This window comes from Kogia breviceps, chromosome 15 (assembly GCF_026419965.1).
Source record: "Kogia breviceps isolate mKogBre1 chromosome 15, mKogBre1 haplotype 1, whole genome shotgun sequence".
NCBI lineage: Eukaryota > Metazoa > Chordata > Mammalia > Artiodactyla > Physeteridae > Kogia > Kogia breviceps.
Window position 1 is genome coordinate 71,553,402 of NC_081324.1, and position 23,212 is coordinate 71,576,613.

Sequence of the window (23,212 nt, forward strand, 5' to 3'; positions counted from 1 at the left end):
CAGAGCCCGTGCTCTGCAACAAGAGAAGCCATTGTAATGAGAAGCCCGCACACTGCAACAAAGAGTAGCCCCCGCTCACTGCAACTAGAGAAAGACTGCACACAGTAACAAAGACCCAATGCAGCCAAAAATAAATAAATAAAATAATAATAAAATTAGAAAAAAAAATGGGCAGAAGACCTAAACAGACATCTCTCCAAAGAAGACATACAGATGGCCAAGAAGTGCATGAAAAGCTGCTCAACATCACTAATTATTAGAGAAATGCAAATCAAAACTACAATGAGGTATCATTTCACACCAGTTAGAATGGGCATCATCAGAAAATCTACAAACAACAAATGCTAGAGAGGGTATGGAGAAAAGGGAACCCTCTTGCATTGTTGGTGGAAATATAAATTGATACAGCCACTATGGAGAACAGTATGGAGGTTCCTTAAAAAACTAAAAATAGAATTACCATATGATCCAGCAATCCCACTACTGGGCATATACCCAGAAAAAACCATAATTCAAAAAGATGCATGCACCCCAATGTTCACTGCAGCACTGTTTACAACAACCAGGTCATGGCAGCAACCTAAATGCCCATCGACAAAGGAATGGATAAAGAAGATGTGTCACATATACATAATGGAATATTACTCAGCCATAAAAAGGAACGAAATTGGGTCATTTGTAGAGACGTGGATGGATCTGGAGATTGTCATACAGAATGAAGTAAGTCAGAAGGGGAAAAACAAATATCATATATTAACGCATATATGTGGAACCTAGAAGAACGGTGCAAGATGAAACAGTTTGCAAGGCAGAAATAGTGACACAGATGTAGAGAACAAACATATGGACACCAAGGAGGGAAAATGGCAGGGGGATGGTGGTGGTGGTGTGATGAACTGGGAGATTGGGATTGACATATATACACTAATATGTATAAAATAGGTAACTAATAAGAACCTGCTATATGAAAAATAAAATTCAAAAAAAGTTAAAAATATTATTTGCACATCATGACAGCACTATATGGGAAAATGAATGCTTGCAAGTGGGCAAGACTGAAACATGACTCTGGGAGCTATACATAAAGATGACAGTTACTAAGTTCCTTTTTCTATAAAGTTAAGTGCCTCATAAACACTGGCTATAGGCCTCAGATCACGCAACACAACCTTAAGCACGAATGGCACTCAACACAACAGCACTCAAATTAAGTCTAAGTAAGGCTAAGAGCTTTCATGGAAATGCAACCACTCTATGACGCAGAACATGGGGGGTTTCTCCAGCACATCTCAGCATTCAAGTCAAGTCTCAGGACTTTAATCAAAACCGAAAGTACAGGGTTTCCCTTGGCGCAGTGGTTGAGAGTCCACCTGTCGATGCAGGGGATGCAGGTTCGTGCCCCGGTCCGGGAAGATCCCACGTGCCGCGGAGCGGCTGGGCCCGTGAGCCATGGCCGCTGAGCCTGCGCTCCGCAGCGGGAGAGGCCGCAACAGTGAGAGGCCCGCGTACAGCAAACAAACAAACAAAAACCCAAAAGTACAGAAGATAATTTGAGTTAGAATAAAATTACATTCTCTAGCTGGATTCCCACCAAAACACCACTCTCATTATTGTGTGTTGAGTTCCAAGTGCCCCGAAGTAGCAGGACCCACGGGTTCCACAGACAACCAGCGTGATCCACCAGGCATGTGTGTGGACATATTTGCAGATAAATGTCCATTTGGTTTTGACTCTTCACTCCTATTTTGGCCCTCCTCCTGGCACCTGTGCTGGGTCTCCAGAGCTCAGTCTGAACAACTGGGTGCTGCCTTCCAAAGACGGCTCTGGATGTTCTTCCAAGGACACAAGAAACTGCCATGGGGCTTTTGGAATATAAAAACTTTTACGTGCCATGATATTGCTTAGAAAATGTGCTTTATGTTGATTTGAGATGCCAGTTGTTGTGCAGCCTCCAGAGATATCCAGAACAAGCTACTATCGGCCACAGGAAAGGAAGGTAAGCGGGATTGTGGGTAAGCAGCTACTATCCAACAGCTACTGAGCTTCCCTGTTTTGCTAATTGTATCATGGCTATTGTGGAGTGAAGACAGGAACTGCTACTGAGGAAAAACAGAAGTGGTCGAAGACATTCTGCTAAGTGAACACACGTCCTCCTGGACCAACCCCAGGCCTCAGCGTTCTCTCAGGTGCTGAAATGCCAACAAGTCTCCTGGAATGGGGCCCACACCACCTCCTGGGATTCCCTGACTTTTCCCAAGGGGACGGCCTGTCGATCTCACGAAAGCATCCAAAGGGCAGGATCCGAGTCTCATATTTCTTAGCTTCTGCCACGGTAGACTCTAATTTGCATTAAATCATTGTTCTTTAAAAAAAGTAATAGGGCTTTAAACTATTAACTAAGCTGAAGTTGATTAGGAAAGAAATAATTAGCAAATTCATTATTTTCTTTCATGTCTCTTAAACATACTGTTTTCTTACTCAACAAGTTCAAAGTACTACATGAAAGGTGCTAGGGTTAGCATACTGCCCGACACAGGAGATGCTTAACAGTATTTACCACACAAAAGGGGAAACTCTACTTACTTTAATTCATACACCAGAACAAAACTGGGGAAACTCTACTTACTTTAATTCATACCCCAGAACAAAACTAACATCTCGGACTAAGCTCCTGGGCAACCATTAAGATACGATGTATAAAATGAAAGCCAAATATATTTTGTTGACTCTTTTCTGTTTTGGACCACAGGGAAAACTGTATGTCGGAGCCACACAGCTGCACACTTTGCATGGCTAACTGTTCAGAGCCTCCTGTGCCTCTCCTCACTTCAAAGGAGAGAAGGAAAGAAGAATAACAATATATTACAGTGACAGTGTGATTTAAAACAATGGATGAATAACAATTAGAGTGGAAATTAGTGGAAAAAAGATAGAAAATCAATAGAGGAAAGTCAACAAAACCAAAAGTTGGCGCTTGGAAAATATCAACAAAATTGACAAAATTTCAGCTAGACTGACCAAGGAAAAAAAAGAGAGAAGCCTAAGGTTACCAAAATCAGGAATGAAAAAGGGGATATTACTAACAACTCTACAGAAATAAGAAGTACTATAAATGAATGCTATGAGCAAACGTATGCCAACAAATTAGAATTTAGATGAAATGCACATACTCCTAGACAGCCACAAACTAGCAAAACTGACTTAGGAAAAAATAAAAAACCTGAAAAAAAAATTGATAACAAGAAAAGAGATTGAATCAGTAATTTTAAAACTTCCCAGGAAAAAAACCTCGGGCCTAGATGGCTTCACTGGTGAATTCTACCAAATGTTCAATGAATTAATACTAATTCTTCACAAACCCAAAAAAACAGAAGAGGAAGGAAAACTTCCCAATTTATTTTGTAAGCCCAGTATTATCCTGATGATGAACACGTCACAAAAAAAGAAAACCACAGACCAGTATCTCTTATGAATATAGGTACAAAAATCCTCAACAATATTCTAGCAAAGTAAATTCAGCAACATATAAAAAGGGCTATTGTACACCATGACCAAGTGAGTTTATCCCACAAATGCCAAGGGTGGCTTAACATCTGACAATCAATTAATGTAACACAGCATATCAACAGAATAAAATAAAATAAAAAACACATGACAATCTCGATAAATGCATGCTGTGGTCTGAAGGTGAAGTGTCCACCCAAACTTTGTATGTTGAAATCCTAACCTCTAAAGATGATGGTATTAGGAAGTGGGGCCTTTGGGAAGTGCTTAGATCATGAGAGTGAAACCCTCATGAATGGAATTAGTGCCTTTATAAAAGAGGCTCCAGAGAGCTTGCTAACCCCCTTCTACCATGTTAGGACACAGCGAGAAGGCACCTGCTATGAACCAGGAGGAGAGCCCTCAGCACCACACCAAACCTGCTGGCAACATGATCTTGGACTTCAAGGCTCCAGAACTATAAGAAATAAATTTCTATTGTTTATAAACTATCCACTCTATGATATTTGTTACCGCAGCTCAAATGGACTAAGACAATGCAGAAAAAGCATTTCACAAAATCCCACACCCCTTCATGATAAAAAAAACACTCAACAAACTGGGAATGGAAGGGAACTTCCTCAAACAGCATCTGCCTGTGAAAACCCCACAGCTAACATCATATTTAATGGTGAAAGACTGGATGCATTCCTCCTAAGATAGGAATAAGACAAGAATGTTCTCTTTCATCACTTCTATTCAGCATTGTACTAGAGGTTCTAACCAAGGCAATAAGGCAAGAAAAATAAATAAAAGGCATCCAGGTTGGAAAGGAAGACATAAAACTATCTCTACTTACAGACAACATGATCTCATATATAGAAAATCCTAAGAAATCTACTTAAAAACTATTAGAACTAATGAGTTCTGCAAGGCTGCAGGATACAAGAGCAATACAGAAAAATCAATTGTATGTCTATACACTTGTAACAACTCAAAAATGAAACTTTAAAAATTCCTTTTATGGGGCTTCCCTGGTGGCGCAGTGGTTAAGAATCCACCTGCCAATGCAAGAGACACGGGTTCGAGCTCTCATCCTGGAAGATCCCAAATGCCACAGAGCAACTAACCCTGTGGGCCACAACTACTGAGCCCATGTGCTTAAAGCCCATGCTCTGCAACAAGAGAAGCCACCGCAATGAGAAGTCCACACACTGCAACGAAGAGTAGCCCCCGCTCACTGCAACTAGAGAAAGCTTGCACGCAGCAACGAAGACCCAATGCAGCCAAAAATGAATGAATGAATGAGTTTTTTAAAAATTCCTTTTACAACAGCATTGAAATGAATAAAACATTTGGGAATAAGCAACAAAAGAAGTATAAACCTTATACTTCGAAAACTATAAAGCATTGTTGAAAGAAATTAAGATCTAAATAAATGGAAAAGCATCACAAGTTCATGGTTCAGAAGACTTAGTATTTTAACATGTCAAAACTCCCTAAACTGAGCTACAGAGTCAATGCAATCTCTATCAAAATTCCAGCTGACTTTCTGCAGAAATGAACAAGCTTATACTAAGATTCATAGGAAATGCAAAGAACCCGGAATAGCCAAAACCATCTTGAAACAGACAGTAAAATTTGAGGATTCACACTTCCCAATTTCAAAACTTATTACACAAAGCTACAGCTATCAAGACAGTGTGGTACTGGCAAAAAGACAGACATATAAATCAATGGAATACAATCTAGAGTCCAGAAATAAACTTATACATTTATGGTCAATTGATTTTCAACAAGGGTGCCAAAATAACTCAATGGGGAAAGAATAATCTTTTCAACAAATGGTGCTTGAACAACTAGATATCCACATGCAAAAGACTGAAGTACTGTATATACCATATGCAAAAATTAGCTCAAAGTTGATCAAAAACCTAAATGTAAGAGCTAAAACACTAAAACTCTTAGGAGAAAACATAGGATTATATCTTTGTGAACTTGCGTTAAGCAAAACCTTCTCAGATACAACACCAAAAGCATAAGAGACAAAAGAAAATACAGATAAACTACAGTCCATCTAAACTGAAAACTGCTGTACTTCAAATGACATAAGGAAAGTAAAAAGACAACCTAAAGAATGGCAGAAAATATTTGCAAGTCATATGCTTAATAAGGGGCTAGTATCCAGAAAATATGAAGAACTCTAACTACTCAAGAATAAAAAGACAAATAATCCAGTTTTAAAATGGGCAAAGAATTTAAATAGACATTTCTTCAAAGAAGATATGCCAATGCCCAATAAGCACATGAAAGATGCTCAACATAACTAATCATTAGGGTAATGCAACACAAGACCACAAAGTGATAATACCTCACCCCCATTAGGAGGGCTACAATAAAAAGACAGACAATAACAAGTGTTGACAAGGATGTGGAGAAACTAGAACCCTCAAACACTGCTGGTGGGAATGTAAGATGGTGCGGTCAATTTGAAAAAGAGTTGGCAGTTCCTCCAAAAGTTAAACATAGAATTACTATAAGACCCAGCAATTCCACTTGCAGGTGTTTACCTAAAAAAAATAAAAACATACAACCACACAAAAACTTGCACACAGATATGCATAGCAGCATTATTCATAATGGCCCAAAGGTGGGAAAAAACAAATGTCCATCAACTGGAAAATGAATAAACAAAATGTACTCTATACATACAATGGAATATTATTCAGCCATTAAAAGAAATGAAGTACTAATACCTCCACAACATGGATGAACCTTGAAAACATCATGTTAGGTTAAAGAAGCCAAACACAAAAGGCCACATATTGTATGACTGCATTTACATGAAATGTCCAGAATAAGCAAATCTGTACAGATAGCAAGCAGCTTAATGGTTGTCTGGGGCTGAAGGGGTTGGGGGGAAATAGCGAATGACAGCTAATGGGTGTGGGGTTTCTTTTTGGGGTGATGAAAATGTTCTGGAATGTGATAGTGGTGACAGTCACACAACTCTGAATATACTAAAAAACAGTGAATAATATACTTCAATGAGGGAATTGCATTAGTGAGTTATATCTCAATAAAGATGTTTGAAAATCAACATATGTATGTGTTTTATGTAAGACATAAAACTAATCTACCCTCTATCTATATGCTGTTTGACGAGCTGCTTAATTTCTCTTGAGCTTCAGTTTGCTCCCTTGTAAAACGGGATTAAAAAAAAAAAAACCCAAAAAACCCACCTACCTTACAAAGTTCTTACAAGGGCAAAGGCACAAGCCTAACCCCCACAGAAAGCACTTTGAAGAGCCAGCACTTATTATCATACACCTACATTAGATAGTTTCATATAAGCCGTCACTTTCTCCCTAAAATGGATTTGTTCAAATTTCCTTACAGTTAATAGTGGAGCTTAGGGTTTTCAACTAATGACGTTAGTTTAGTGAGCAAGAGTTTTCAGAATTTAACTGGAATTCACTGTTGAAGCCGACCATGTAAGTTTTTCCTTTAAGTTTCTTCCGTCATGAGCTGTACCAAATTAAAAATCCCCACCCTCTTAACTATCATTGTGCCCCAAGAGAAGAAAAGGAATGAGATTTCTACACGTCTCCTTATGTGATAATGTAAGTCCACCGACTTTTCTTGTCCAAGCCCTCTTTGCCAGCGCGCTGTCCTCCAGCCGCAGTCAAGGCGCAGCTGAGTGCGGGCTGCAGAGCCAGACAACCGGGCCCACTTCCGGACCCCTCACTAGCCTTGGGTGGATTACTCAACCCCTCTGAGCTTTGGTCCCTAGCGCACAGCCAGAGCTTCAGAAACTCTCACAGGGGCCTCCTGGGGAGGCCTCGCGCAAGAGGCTGCTAAGCAGCCCTCCACTCGCTTGAGAGAGTCAACCACCCTCATTCCTGTGCACTCTCAGACCGCCTTGGTCCTCTGCGGCTGTGGCCTGAGCTGGTTCTCTCACTCCGAGTCGGGGGTTGGGGGCAGGTAGCCATACAGGCCTGGTTCCTAAGGTGAGCCTGAGCCCCTGAGGGTTGAGGAGGAGCAGCTGAGAGGGGGCTCCAGGCCCTTCCCCTTGGATGCAAGGCTCTGGCTCACAGCAGGCCTCTAGCCAACGGGCACTGGCTTCAACGTGTGCCCAGTGGCCTCACCCAGCTTAGCCCCGGGCTGGGATGAGAACCTCAGGGTGGTTCCCTGTCAGGCTCCGGGCACTGCTGCTGCCTAGAACATCCTCTTCCTCTTGCCCAGATTTTGTGCTTTCACTGCTGGCTCCCTAATGGGGGGCTGGCTCTGGAGTCAGGCATCATCTGCCACCCTCTACTCCACTCGATCCCAGGGCTTTCTCTCCCCTGCTAAGGTGCACTGACTGACCTTTGCATCTGTCCCCTTAAATTTTCATTCATTCTCCCAGCATCAGCAGGAAGGCCAAAAGATGTTTAACAGACCTCTCTGGCTAAGTGACAAATGACATAACCATAACACAAATCATTTCAACTGCACCAGCCAACTTCAAGGTCCTGCTGAATATTAAAGGCAGTAGAGCTGATGGGTTAAGAGGCACTTAATAAAGTGCCTCTGCTGAGTAAACGTTGAAAGCGTGAAACAATCTCATCACTGGCAAAGTTACACAAGCAGTGAACTCCAGCTATCAGCAAGACAGTGGCACTGGGGCTGACTCACTCACACTCAGAAACACGTGCTTATCCTCTTCATCTGGATAAACTTGATTCTTTCTGTGCCACTGTTCCTAGAACAAAATAAAACTCTTACAGCTACCAGTGTGCCTGCTTCACGTCTCACTCGTGGGATGGAAGGAATGAAGGAACGGACAGCAGTAAATTACTGGCAAACAAAGCCTCAAGTGAAACAGCTGGTTTTATTGCTGGGGTGATAAGAATTTTTTTGTTTTTAATTATGCAACTAATCCATGTTCTTTGTAGAAAAATTGGAACATACATAAAAGAAGCTACATTCCCAGGATGATTATAATAATAGCAGCAGCAAGTATAGTAAATGTACTGCTACCATTTACTAAGTGCCTTTGCCTTCTGATCTTTCTGATCTTTGCCTTCTCTGCTTCATTCTCCAGAATCCTGAAATGGAGGCACTTTCACTGAAAGAAGTAAAGCGGAAGGGTTAAGAATACAGGATTAAAGCAGACTGTGACTTTCTGGGTTGACATCCTGGTTCGACTACTGGGTAAGCAGGTGACTGAACCTCTTCACCTCCGTTTCCTCATCTGTGAAATGGGAATCACAATAGTACTCACCCCGGGGGACTGATGTGAGAATTAAATCTAAAACTTCACATAAAACATTTCAGCACGGTGCCTGGCAAAATAGCAAAATACCGCGTTTTGACAGGTGATGAACCGATTCGGCAAGGGTAAATTAAGCACCCAAGCTCACAACCTAACCTGCGATAGCACTGGCCATTAACCTAACTGCCTCCAAGGCACAGGTGTAGGCAACTGTTTCGTAATTAACAGACGATCTCGATAAATATGAAAGCAGCAAAATATTCCCCGCCTTGTACTTTAATGACATCAATTATCAACTTCTTGACCCTGAAAGCAGTTACATAATTTGCAGGACCCAGAGAAAAATCAAAATGCAAGGCCCCTTAATCAAAAAAAATAATTAAGAATTTCAAGATGATAACTGCAGAGCATTAAACCAAGCACGAGGGACTTCCCTGCCTGGTGGTCCAGTAGTTAAGACTCCACACTTCCACTGCAGGGGGCACGGGTTCGATCCCTGGTCAGAGAACTAAGATCCCGCATGCCGCACAGCACAGCCAAAAAAAAAAAAAAAAAAAACACCAAACACCAGCCACTTCTGAGCACAAGGCCCTGTGCAACTGCCAGGTCACACACCCTTGAAGCCAGCCCCATGTCCACCCCTTCAATAGCCAAGTTTCAGGATCGAAATTGGATTGCGTGGTCATGACAGTCGATCTTCCACGGTCAAGATGTTCTTTCTGAATACGCTTCAACTATCCCTTCCCCAGAGAAAACAGGATCCTGTGGAATGATCTACAGTGATAACCAATAACAAAGCCAAAACCAAATAATTAGCAAAGATGAATATTCTTTCCTGACCTCCTTGCCAGTCAAAGGCATTAAGGATCAATTTACTCCAGGACAACCTGCTGCAAACTTATAATTCTCTAATCGCAAATGTCCTTAATGTTTTTCAAGGTAACAGGCACAGCGAACTTTCAATGAACATGTCTATCATAGCTTGCAGGAAAAAGAAATAATTCAACCATGCCACATTGTAGATTATAAACCAAGACTTGGTCTTATTGAACAAGTTTTTCTATAAAGAAAGACTGCGCTTCACTTAAACTCTTTTCCTCATTCCAATGAACAGAAAGCCTGCTGCTTTCAGAAATCAGTATTGAACGTGTGTGTGGTTTAAGGACAATGACGAACCTCTCTATCAAATAGGATTTTAGTTTTGTGACTTTCCTTGTACTTTATCTCAATATTTCGTAAGAAGCTGGGCGGCCCCGATACCGAGGAAGTGCAGAAGCAAAACGGAGCAGAACTAACAAGACTGTCCAGTCATTTTTAAAGTGTCCAAGGTGAGACTGAAATCTGAGAGCAAAATCATGGAGGATCCTCTCTGAGCCACGTTTAGCAAGAGAAAGGGAATTAAATCATCAGGTATATTGCAATGCCTAACGGTGAATCATTTACTCTGGGGGCATGATCTAATTAACAGCAATGACTCTTACAACGAAAGTTTATTCTGTCGGGATAGAGAATTTAAATGAAAAAAGAGCAACTTTTGGCTTCCACTGGGTGCTCAACACACTTAAAAGGGAGATGTCAAGGTACAAGAACACACTTAGCAGTAACCGTTCATCAAATGGGGGGATGCTGACCTTGCTCAATTTTTGCCAACCGTAAGAAAAGCAGTGCCCCTTTACCTCTAAAATTTCTTGACAATTACAGCATCAAATTGGAGCCATTCAAAAACCAGAACTTTAGCACACTGGATAAAATGAAGTCAACCAGAACAATTATACCAAATAATTACAAATCCTCATCTTAACTGCTAAGTCTGTTAGTTTGTAACTTGAGGATATGAATACGCCCCAGAATTACTGGGATGCCTTTAAGGCAGGGTTTCTCAAGCAAAATGCTACTGACATTTTGGGACAGACAAATCTTAGTTGGGGAGGGGGGTGTCTTACGCATTTGTGCATTATAGGATTTTGAGCCGCTTCCCTGGCCTCTACCCATTAGATTCCAATAACACCAACTCCCCACTTGTAACAACCAAAAATGTCTCCATTAGTTACTAGATGTGTGGGATGAGGGATTAAATCACTTCAAACTGAGAACCACTTCTTATAAAGATGGGAATAAATAAAAGGTAAGGAATGAAAGCACTTTAGAACAGAAAGTGATTTTAAGGATGCTGTGCACCAGTGATTCTAAAACTTGACCTATTGATAATAGTCAAGTACAAGATTTGCCCACAAGGGTATCAAGACCCTCATTCTACAAATAAGTGGACGTGGGCCAGAAAAGGAAAATGCCTTGCCCAAGGTCACAGGGCAAGTTAGAACCTGGACTCCAAACCCAACCAAGCCCTTCCTTACAAAAAGTATGGGTGGGGTGAGAGGTGTGTGTTGCTCATACATTTTGGGGAGAGGCAGGCCTAATTGGTTAAGATGGTGCACGCTGGAGCCAGCTGGCCAGAGTTAAAAATCCTGATTTGGTATTTATTAGGTGAGGGACCTTCTGTAAGGCACATAACCTCTGAGAGCCTCAGTTTCCTTCTCTGTCAAATTTAACGATAGTACCTACCTCCTAGGGTTGTTGGAAAGGCTGAAAGAGATCATATATATAAAACCTCGACACAGGGCCTGGAACACATTAAACACTTAATACGTGTTCTGTTATTATTATTATTATTGTCCCACGACTGCAGACTGGAAGGGGTCTGCGGGGCCCCGAGGGCAGAGAGCTTGGAGATGGGCTCAGGGAGGCGATGCGACCCCCGACTCCCCCCGCCTCGCCCCTCACCTGGCCCTGCAGCTCCTTCTCCAGCTGCCGGTAGTCGTTGTTCCAGACCAGGACGTGTAAAGGGAAGTGGCCGCTAGCGTCGCGGGCAGAGGACATGGCGAGGAGGCCGCAGCCGGGCCCTCACCGCCCGCTTGCCAAGCCTCAGCACCGGCAGGGTCTCCGGCGCCCGCCCGCCCGCCCGCCCGGCGGCTGGCGAGCAAGAGAACCAGGGGAGCGAGCGAGGGGCGCGGTACGAGGCAAGGGGGACTAGCTGGCCAGGTAAGGGGCACGCGCGGGAGGTGGGCGGTCGCGGGCCGGGTCGGGGACGGGGTCGGCCGCGCCCACCCCGCGCCCCGCCGCGCTCCCGCCTGCGCTGACAGCTCCCGAACCGACTTCTGCGGGCAGAACTGCCCCAAACAGGGAAGTGCGGGGAGCGAACCACCGCGCGCCGTGGCGGGGGGGAGGAAAGGACAACCACCTGGTCCGGGGTCCGCCCAACCCCACCCACCTGAAGTCCACACCAGGAAACACAGTAATACCCAAAACAGAGATAAAACTCTCTTCTTTAGCCCAGAATCTCTACATGGAAAACTCGGTCTACCCTTCATCACTCCCTTTCCCCCTGCTCCAGCTTTCTCATATGGTTCGGTCCACAACTGGGCCTCTTCCACCGGCTCTGCGGTCACGGGGTGATAACAGGAGCCTGGACCAAACCATTCTAGTTACTGACTCCTAGCCTTTTTGGACCTGGGTAGATGCTTCCACGATTGGTCAGGAGCCATTTTGGAAGTGGGCAACACCAAACAATTTTCAAGGGGGAATTATAAACTCTGGAGAAGTGACCTTAAATAGTTGCACAATAAGAGGATGGTTCTATCTCAGGATTTCTCAACTTCAGCACATTTTGAACCACATAATTTTTTTTTTCTTTTGCTATTCTGGTAGCTCTGATTCTTTTTAATTTATTTATTTTTTACCTTTATTCATTTTTATTTTTTATACAATTTTTAAAAGTTGCTTTCCGGGGCTTCCCTGGTGGCACAGTGGTTAAGAATCCACCTGCCAATGCAGGGGACACGGGTTCAATCCCTGGTCTGGGAAGATCCCACATGCTGCGGAGCAACTAAGCCCATGTGCCACAACTACTGAGCCTGCACTCTGGAGCCCGCGAGCCACAACTACTGAGCCCACGTGCCACAACTACTGAAGCCGGCACGCCTAGAGCCCGTGCTCCACAATGAGAAGCCACCACAACGAGAAGCCTGAGCACTGCAAGAAGAGTAACCCCCACTCGCCGCAACTAGAGAAAGCCCACACGCAGCAGTGAAGACCCAACACAGCCATAAATAAATAAAATTTTTTAAAGTTGCTTTCCATTTACAGTTTTTACTAAATATTGGCTAAATTCCCAGTGTTGTACAATACACCCTTGAGTCTACCTTACACCCAATAGTTTGTGCCTCCTCTCCTACCCTTATATTACTCCTCTCCCGCTCTCCCCAGTGGTAACCACTAGTTTGCTCTCTATATCTGTGAATCTGCTTCTTTTTTGTTATATTTACAACTTTGTTGTATTTTTTAGATTCCATGTATAAGTGATATCATACTGTATTTATCTTTCTCTGTCTGACTTATTTCACTTAGCATAATGACCTCCAAGTCCATCCATGTTGCTGCAAATGGCAAAATTTCATTCTTTTTTTAATGGCTGAGTACTATTCCATTGTTGAATACTACATAAAGGGAACATACCTCAACATAATAAAGGCCGTATGTGACAAACCTACAGCTAACATCACACTCAATGGTGAAAAGCTGAAAGCATTTCCTCTGAAATCAGACACAAGACAAGGATGCCCACTCTCACCACTTTTATTCAACATAGTTTTGGAAGTCATAGCCACAGCAATCAGAGAAGAAAAAGAAATAAAAGGAACCCAAATTGGAAAGGAAGATGTGAACCACATAATTCTTTATGTGGGACTTGTCCTGTGCTTTGTAGGATGTTGAACAGCATCCCTGGCCATTCTATCCACTGGATGCCAGTAACACTACCCTCAAAATGTCTCCAGACATTGCAAAATGTCCCCTGGAGGACAAAAATCCATCCCCCACCCCCCCACTGAGAAGCACTGTTCTACCTGAACTCCAAAGTGGGTTATGATTCAAAGTTACCTAAGGTGGTGGTTTATTCCACATATGAATGTCATCTATTTTTGAAGCTAGCCAGTTGAATTTGGGGTTATGGCCAAAAGGACTAATAGATAATACTTAGACTTGACCACAGTCAGCCACTATTAAGTTCATTCTCTGGGTTTCAACCTAAGACACTATAACTCCTTGATTCAATGAAGAACTAAGTCAACTTACAGCTACTCACCAGCCTGAGCTTTCTGCACAGCTGTCTACAACTAGACCACATAACTGGGCAAAGTTATTTAATGCATCCTGAAAGCATACCCTCTGCCTTCCTTGCTTGTGCACATCCAGCTTTTCAGATGCCTGCAACAACAGCTGTTCAAGAATCCTGGCCTAATCCATTCTCCACATGTGTTGAGTCCAGAAGATTTGTTAGTCTGCAAACCAAAACAGGATGCAGGAGCATCAGGATGGAACCCAGAAGCTCTAACCGTGGAATGTGTGGGAATTATGTGGTTATGCCCATACCACACATTTATAAAAATGGAGAGATGAACCAAAGACCAGTGCTTCTGAGACCTCTTCCAGGACTTCTATCCTTTCAGAAGCCTTGTGCAATTTAATTTTCTTTCTCTTCATCATCCTATGTTTACTGAACATTTCTCTTAATTCATTAGTCAGAAAACTCCACGATAATTGCTCACCAGAGTACCTAAAGTTAAAACAGTACCTGGCCCACAATAGCCATGGAATATTTGCTGAAGGGAGATCATGGTTGTGTTTACATATAATACATACAATATTCATTAGCATTAGGATCACATCTCTGATCTTCTTCACACTTCTTAAACTCATCTCATTGTGTTTATCTCACACCATCCTGTTAGATTATCTATTCTTATCCTCAAGACAAAAAGAAAACTTGTGATTAGAAAATAATAGTAATATCAAATTCCAGGGCTTCCCTGGTGGCACGGTGGTTAAGAATCCACCTGCCAATGCAGGGGACACGGGTTCGAGCCCTGGTCTGGGAAGATCCCACATGCCACGGAGCAACTAAGCCCATGCGCCAACACTGCTGAGCCTGCGCTCTGGAGCCCGCGAGCCACAACTACTGAGCCTGCAAGCCACAACTACTGAAGCCCGCATGCCTAGAGCCCATGCTCCACACTAAGAGAAGCCACTGCAATGAGAAGCCCACGCACCGCAAGGAAGAGTAGTCCCCGCTCACCGCAACTGGACAAAGCCCATGCGCAGCAACAAAGACCCAACTCAGGCAAAAAAAAAAAATTTTTTTTCCAATAATAATAGGAGCTACTATTATCGAGGGCTTACTGTGGGGCAGGCACACCACACTCTTCTGTAAATTATCCCATTTGTCCTTAGCCAGACAGTAAATATTTAGCTTTGCACGTCATATACGTTTTGTTGAATATTCTTCATCCTATCCCTCCTCACCTTTTTCTTCTTTCCAACCTTTTAAAAATGTAAAAATCATTTTTAAGTAACAGGCTATACAAAAGCAAATCATGGGCTACGGGTAGATACACATTATCTCCATTTTGCAGATGAGATTAAAACTGCAGCATAAGGAAACATCTAACATATTCCTATTTTACTTATTGTAGATCCAGTGCAGTTGAAAGTAAGCTCCATAAAGACAGGAAATTTCGTCTTCTTGGCTCACTGCTCCTTCTCCAGTACCTGGAGCAGTGTGTGGAACATAGTAGATGCTCAATAAATATTTGCTGAATAAAGGAATGCATAAATAAGTGAATTTGGCCAAAGTTATGCTAAATGACTTGACTATTGATTGCCTCAGGAAGGTTGTGGCTGCATACCTCTAGTCATTAGGTTTTGCTGCTTGCCCTGGTATTAATCAGAGCTAGGAAGAAGCGAATCTCTTCCAGAGAGGGAGACACCAAATCAAAGAAATTTAGAAGTAGGACAGAAGACACCTGCCCTCACTCAAGATGGCGACAAGGCAGCGTGCCCTTTCCGGTCACATGACCTGCCCGTCGCCGAAGGGCGCCTCCCCGCGCGTGCGTGCTGCGCCGCGGCTGTGAGGCGCTGAGGGGAGAGGCGCCGCAGCCAGCACCACCGTGGGGACCCGTTAGAGCGGAAGCGCCGCCGCCGCCGCCGCCTTCGCTGTCCCGGGCCACCAGGTTCCCCGCAGGTGGAGGCGGGAGCCATGTCGAAGCGGCTCCGGAGCAGCGAGGTGTGCGCTGACTGCAGCGGGCCGGGTGAGTCGCACCAGCCGGGCCCGCTTCCTTCAGCTTTCCTGGCCGGGACCCCTGTCCCGGGGCCGCCCCCTCGGGCCGGGCGGGTCCCGGCTGTCGAGCTCTGCACCCTATGCCTGGGCTCGGGACGAGGAGGAACCTCGGCGGCCTTGGGGCGGGACTGTCCCGGGCCTGTCAGAGCCGGAGCGAGCAGGGGGTCGCCGCCCTCCCGTCCCTTCCTTCCTTCTCGTCCCCTCTGTCCCAGGCCGGGCGGGGAAACGGCGGGGTCGGGGCCGCTTTCCCAACAGGAAGGGGCTTGGGCGATCCACAGGAAGGCCAGTTACAGAAGTGAAATGCGAGCGTCCTCCCGGCTGCGGCCCCCAGAAGCTGCAGGTGTCAGCCCCCTCCCCACAGCTACCCAGACTCCCGCTCCAGGAGGGGGCCCTGGGGCCCTGCCCGGAGTGGGCGACACTCGCCGCTTCCCTGCACTGAGGCTCGCCACAGGAGCCCCATGGATGAGTTCCCCGCTCCTGACATCTCTACTCCCACTCCACCGCGGGCAATCTCCGGGATGTCGGGGTCTTGAAAATGCGACCAGCGCTTAGGAGGCAATGCTGGTTTCAAGTTCTGAGATCTGAACGAGCTGAGTTCAAACTAGATTTTGTCTCTGGGTGACCTTGGGCTAGTGACTTCATTTGGCCGAGTCTTGATTTCCTCATTTTTCCGATGAGGAGAATTGGGAGTACAGTGCTCAGGGGTAGGGAAGATTCAATGAATATTCTTAGGATCATCTCATTTAAGGCGGTTTTTTTCCTTTTTTTCTTTTTTGTACTGTGTACAGAACCTTTACAGTCCCTTAAAGCTATAGTTGAATTTCTAAATCTTACATTAATTACACCTTACAAAACAAACACACACCAGATCACGGGCAAGTATACCCATTTGTGCATTCAGGCAGTATAGGCATATGGGAGCATTGAAAGGCCAGAACCATTCCTCCTATGCATAGTTTTCAGATTTAGAGTTCAGATCCAGCTTAGTGGTTGGAACTGGGTTGACAGGTCTCTATGCTGTTTTCAGTGTTTGGATTTATCTGCTTTGAATTTGAAGTTGTAAGATGGCTTCTTTGGCACAATAGCGTCCAATAAACGATCTTAACGAAATGAGTACCAGTGTTTTTGCAACTGCTTGGAACTTCATCTTGTCATATGGAAGTGGAGACTGATTTTAAATAGTATTATCATAACTCAAACCTTATGTGGTTATTGCACGGCCTGTATACTGTAAGTGGGGTTACCAATTTCCTTTGAAGATAGGGAGACGGGTGGCGGAGTTTAAAAAGAAGTGTTTCAGAAACCAAGTTAGTGTGTTATACGAACTCCATTGTATTCTCTAAAAATGTTATTTGTTCCACTTCCTTATTTTCTTGCCTGTTTTCAGTTGAACTTTCTGTGATGTTTGATTCGCATGAATTTAGATTTAAATTTCCTGTTGAAATGCATTTTCTTTGCTTCTCAGTGGATGGTATGGGGCAAAGGAAAACTGCATCTCCATTGCCACACTAAATACTCAACTAAATAATAAATACTGTCTTGCACTTCTCCGGCGTTTTGTGCATTATAGAACATTTTCTCTTCCATTGTTATCTTTTTAGTTGTTGTCTCATGCCTCATCTACAGAGACTTGAGTCACTTCCTTCCTGTTTTGAATATAATTAGGCTACCTTGAAATGTTCTGAACTTGAGCAGCTGGGAATTTGTGCTGCCTTTTCTGCAAAGCCCTAGTAAAAGAGTTACCTTTAGGGTTGGGGATCCCTTTGAGATTCTTTTTTTTTTAATGTATTTATTTTTGGCTGTGTTGGGTCTTCGTTGCTGCATGAGGGCTTTCTGTAGTTGCAGTGAGCGGGGGCTACTCTTCATTGCGGTGTTCTGGCTTCTCATTGCGGTGGTTTCTCTTGTGTGGAGCACGGGCCCTAGGGGCGCAGGCTTCAGTAGTTGCGGCACATGGGCTCAGTAGTTGTGGTTCGCGGGCTCTAGAGCGCAGGCTCAGTAGTTGTGGCACACAGGCGTAGTTGCTCCGTGGCATGTGGGATCTTCCCAGACCAGGGAACAAACCTGTGTCCCCTGCATTGACAGGTGGATTCTTAACCACTGTGCCACCAGGGAAGTGACCCTTTTGAGATTCTGATGAATGCTCAGGCCTTCTTCCCAGAAAATGCACACATGCTTAACTCTTTCATACAGAATTTATGTTAAGATTTCTCAGAGGGGTTATAGACATTTCTGAAGCCCATTGGTTGTGTTCCTAGAACCCAGGTTAAGAAGCCCTGGAATAAAACGTTCAGATAATCTGGAAGGGGTTCACCCACCCTCAGTCATACAAACTCGATTTGGATTTTACTGTGTTGTTAACATTCTGATGTTCTCTCCATGGGATTCTGATTCACGATGTTAAGGTGATTAATATAGAGCCTTGCTTGGTGTGTGTTAAATCCTTATTGTCTTGTTCCTGTTTAATTTCCTCCAAGAAGGTTGTGAATCCTCTGAATGATACGTGAAAAGCAAAGGTAATCTTCAAAACGAATAGTCTTTTTGTATGTGTGTCATTAGTCGTAGTACCACACTGCAAAAAGCAAAGTTGTTATGTATCTTTGCAGGGATCCTTCATCTTGGTGTTTCCAATCTTTGTTTTTTAGAATGGCTTAGTAGTACTGACATAGTTGTACTTCATTGAATAATTTTGTTTCTGTTTTATTTCATGGCAAACATTTGACTATGATCAAATCTTAGTATTCAATAAATAGTTTACCTTTTTTTAGTGAATCTAGTTCATATCCTACTCCGAAGTCAACTACCTGAAAACTCCACTGAGATTTTTCACTGTAATAAGACAGTGTTCATGTGAAACAGTCAATGTTTCATGTATTAGCAATCAAAAACTTTCTCTAGTGGCCATGAATTTCAGTGGGCTCTTGAAAATATTTGAATGGTACTTAACAAAATAATTTGGAAATATTATTATATGCAAGGAACTTCACCTACTCTTTAATATCCTCACCACCCTGAGATGTGTTGTTCTTCCCATTTGATACATGATGAGGACCCTCAGAGAAATAACTTCACTGAGATCATTATTCAGGAAGTGTCAGAGTTGGGGTTCAAACCCTGGACTGCTTATCTCCAGAGCCAACCCTCTTAACCACTACACTCTTTGACTCCCAGTTTGTCTTTGATTGAAATCCCATACTTTTCATTATATGGTTGGAAGGAATAAACTGTTAGAAATGGTAAAGATGGTGTACATGCATTTTAGAGATTTTTGTGGACATTGAAGAATTTTTAAATGTACCCCTTAAGCCAGGCAGCTTGAGCAGCACCTATTGTCACCCCATTGTGAGTCTGATGAAATGTAGAAGGTCTGTCTTTATTTTGAGTTTCTAAATATTCAGTTTACTTTCCCAGTGTGAGTTATTCTTACTGCTTACCAAGTGTGAATTATTCCTTGTTTCAAAGGATGTCTAATGAAGCACTGTGGGACTTCACAGGAAAAGAAGTATTGTGCACACACCAAAAGTATTACTCACTTGTATTTTACATCTTTACTTCTGTGAAGCCGCTGTTTTTACAGCTTCTGTCCTTTCAGATCAGTGGCGGGATCGGACTCAACACGTTATTTAAAATACCTAATGGATATGATAGCACGTTTCCTAGCACAGAAGGTCAGGTTTCCCAGTCTGTGTTCAGAACCATAGCAGCTGAGCAGTTGTATAGTTGTGTCACTTGCAGCTTTCTGCTAAGCCCAGTGGCATGTAGATGTGTAGCAGTTGTAGGGTAGCTGTCTTTTCACCACTCACTTCACATAATTCTGTGTGGATTGTTCACTGACACAGTTATGTTATCTTGCTACTTGTGGAGATGGATTCGAAATGATTCAGGTGAATCCTCTCAATTTGCTTCTCTTACGTTGATTGAAAGAGCACAGATCTGAGATGGTAGATCTCATTAGGGCATCAGACAAACTCGCCAGCTTGATATGTTGACTAGCATACTAAAACAACAGAAATGTCTTGTTTTTCTGAAAAACCAAACCTCAGTCATCTTTTGCCATCTGGCGGAATAGCAACCACCTGGTATCCTTGCCACTGATTTCATTCTTCTTTCCAGATCCTTCCTGGGCATCAGTAAATAGGGGAACTTTTATATGTGACGAGTGCTGCAGTGTCCATCGGAGTCTAGGGCGCCATATCTCTCAAGTAAGGCATCTTAAACACACACCATGGCCTCCAACATTGCTTCAGGTAAAGAATAAGAATTCTGCTCATGGTTTGTAATTTAAGTTTTTAGGGCTCACTGTTTTAGCACTAAAATTATACTTCTTAAATCTTACAAAAATGTTTGACTCATAATTGAGCAGAGGTGCCATGCTTATTGATGCTGTATATAATTATTGAATTCATCATTTAAGATTTTTTTCCCTCCTAATGTAAATCTTGTCCCAAAATCTGAACTATAGGTAGACAGTCATTAGAATTTCCTACTAATGTTTCATTCCTGACTTTCTAGAATGTCACCAGAAATTGTTTTTAAACCGTCTGTCTTTTCCACATACCGTGATGAATGTTTCTGAAAGTGACTTCCTTAGAAACTTTTTATGAAGTTGTCCACTTTGATAGAAGCATGGACTGGGATTCCTCAGAAATTTCTGAAACATCTGATTTAAGTTCTCTTAAAGTTCTTGTAACCTGTTAGAGACAATTAAGTTCTGTTTTGATTGAATGCCTAACACCCTGCTAAGTGTTCAGGGGGCCCTTTGTTTTATTTGGGGGTCCATTGTCATGTCACCGGTACTTCTATTTCGGGGTATACATTCTTCGCGTTCTGTTGGTACTCAGACTTATGCATGTGTTTCGCCTTCATTTGTTTTGAGTACATATTTTACTAAATCTGTGCCAGCTGCACAACACGTCCTTAAAACTTGCCTATGTGTACCAAAGGATCAGAACAAGTGAGTGTGGATCTCTGATGTGACAGTATCTTCACTAACGTAAAAAGCAGATGGGGCCACGTCAGGAGTCATGCTTTGAAATGAAATTGGGAGACATGGTTTATTAGTAACTTTTGCTCAGAAGTTTCTAACAGCTCATTCTCATGTGAAAATGGATGTTTACTGCTGTCAGATTATACAGAGTACTCATTATATTATAGGATCTGAATAAAGGTCAGAGATGAGTAGTTTAAAATGCCAGATTTGACCCTAAAACAACAATTCCCAGAGTATGGCACGTGAACCATCAGTGGTACTCAAGGTAGATGTAGGTAATACTCAAATATTTATTTAAATGGTTGCCTAAAACTGGAACTAGCACATCAAATTATAGTTGCTAGTGAAAGTTTTAGGAAGTAAGTGGTTTTAAAGAAAAATATTAAGAATCTTGAAAATAGTATTTGGATGTTCAGGCTTGGGAAATACTGTCCTAAAGTGTCAAAGTACTCTTTCTTCATCATCTATAAGAAAATGTAATCAAACCCATTTAAGTACTTAGTTATCCTGCTGGTCAAACCTGAATCCTGCGTACAGGTTCATCTTTCTCATTCTAAAACAGAAGATAATGAAGTGTGTGATATCCCAGTCATGCTAGTGTTTGTAATAGGGCTTTGTTTTCCCAGTTCAGTCACTGATTCCCACTGGATGTTTGCAGAAAGAAACTTAAATATGATTTTATACTGCTTGGTTTTAGATGGTTGAAACCTTGTATAATAATGGTGCTAATTCTATATGGGAGCATTGTTTGCTGGACCCTGCCTCTCTTATCAGTGGAAGACGCAAAGCTAATCCACAGGATAAAGTACAGTGAGTGAAACGTTTATAAATACTTTTATTTCTTCGTAACCCCTGGGGCCCGCTGAAAGGAGTGCAGCTGTTTTTGACCAGCCCCTACGGGGGCAACACGGGAGGTGGTCACCCAGTTTTGCATTGACCTCTTTGCTATTAGGAATGCAGAACAAAGCCAGGCATGGGACCATCTCTTTTGCATGGTTACCCAGCACAATTCAGTGGTTTCTCCGGTTTAAGACTAAGGCTTGGTGGCTTTTGATGTAATCACATTTGAGCTTTGGCACTCAAACAGTAGACGGACCAGAAATCTCGGTTCTGGGCTCCAGTCTGCCTGATGCCTCACTTATACGATGGGATGAAGAGCTGCTTCCTTGAAAGGTTGCTAGGTCAATTAAGAAAATTACACAGAACAGAAAGATGCTATATAAAGCAGGTATTCTGCAGTCCTGGCCATTATAATGACTAATGTATGTTTTCAGACTTCAGGCCTGACAACACACTGCTGAAACTTACTTCAGTATTGTTCATTCTGTTCTTGAGTGGGGGATGTGGGTCACTTCCTCTTCTTTTTACAGTCTGAAGAATGGGGAATGTCGTATCTGAAGTGCAAGTGAACTGTTTTCTTTTTTGTTTTCAAACCAGTCCTAATAAAGCAGAATTCATCAGAGCAAAGTATCAGATGTTAGCATTTGTCCACCGCTTGCCCTGCCGGGATGACGATAGTGTGACTGCCAAAGATCTTAGTAAGGTGGGTCACACCTTTTAAAATCCCTAAAATTGCTGGATGAAGCAGCATATTGTCTCATTTGAAAAAAACTTAGAAAGAAAAGAAAAACAAAAGCTCCTTTCTGTACACTACATAATTAGTAACACCTTTTTTTGCAGTTGGTTTCTTCTTTCATCTTACTTCAAATGGCAACCATTCATGTTAGTGGAGGTATAAGGAGCAGAGGGACAAATAAGTATCCAGAAAACTATTTGTATTTTTCAGATATGGTTTTAAAATTGTATTTCTGTACGTTTTTGTTTGTTTAGCTTTGAAATAGGAGCCATCTCAGAGTTTGTTTCTAGGAGGGACTAGAAGGTCTGTGGGACTTCTGCAGGCTTCTAGGTTGCATGCTGAGTGGGATCTTCAGGAAGCAGGGTGTGACTCAAAGCTGTAGTACACGAGATGGTTTATTAAACTTGCAGAATGAGTAGATGGTTTTCTTTATGTGGGCCTTTACATGTTTTTGAGAGATGCCATGAAAATACATACCCTTATTTTCAAAGCACTGCTTTTGACAAATGCTCACGCAGATCATAGGCACTCATAATTCAGAATTTTAAACTTTGCATGGAAATACATATGATTGTTACTTCCATTTATTAATAAGACTTGGTATGTGTTTTTTACCACAATTTTAAAAAATAAGATTAATTTAAAAATAAGACTTGGATACAGATGTTAGTGTAGATTTCTCCATTGCTATGATAAGAGTTATTGCATTTTGGACAATTCTAGGTTAGACTTGAAGGA

At 42.7% G+C, this 23,212-nt stretch overlaps 2 protein-coding genes across 16 annotated transcripts in view; one reads left to right on the top strand and one right to left on the bottom strand.

Annotated features, from left to right (window-relative positions):
• The window catches only part of ANKRD13A (ankyrin repeat domain 13A), a 39,136-nt gene extending 27,218 nt beyond the window's left edge, over nt 1–11,918 (bottom strand). The window contains exon 1 of the mRNA XM_059039514.2: nt 11,522–11,918. Coding sequence (XP_058895497.1) covers nt 11,522–11,617 — 96 coding nt within the window. The 5' untranslated portion in view covers nt 11,618–11,918. The remainder of the gene's footprint in view (nt 1–11,521) is intronic.
• A 3,751-nt stretch (nt 11,919–15,669) lies between these two features.
• The window catches only part of GIT2 (GIT ArfGAP 2), a 49,219-nt gene continuing 41,676 nt past the window's right edge, over nt 15,670–23,212 (top strand). For 10 of the 15 annotated variants that reach the window (XR_010837064.1, XR_010837065.1, XM_067015941.1 and 7 more), the window contains exons 1-4: nt 15,678–15,882; nt 20,022–20,155; nt 21,596–21,708; nt 22,336–22,441. Coding sequence is in view for 12 of the 15 variants with exons in the window: in XM_067015941.1 (XP_066872042.1) it covers nt 15,831–15,882; nt 20,022–20,155; nt 21,596–21,708; nt 22,336–22,441 (405 nt within the window). In the remaining 3 variants the exon portion in view is untranslated. Of the gene's footprint in view, nt 15,883–20,021; nt 20,156–21,595; nt 21,709–22,335; nt 22,442–23,212 lie in introns of all 15 variants that reach the window. The other 5 variants (XM_067015944.1, XM_067015948.1, XM_067015946.1 and 2 more) reach the window with 4 other exon arrangements.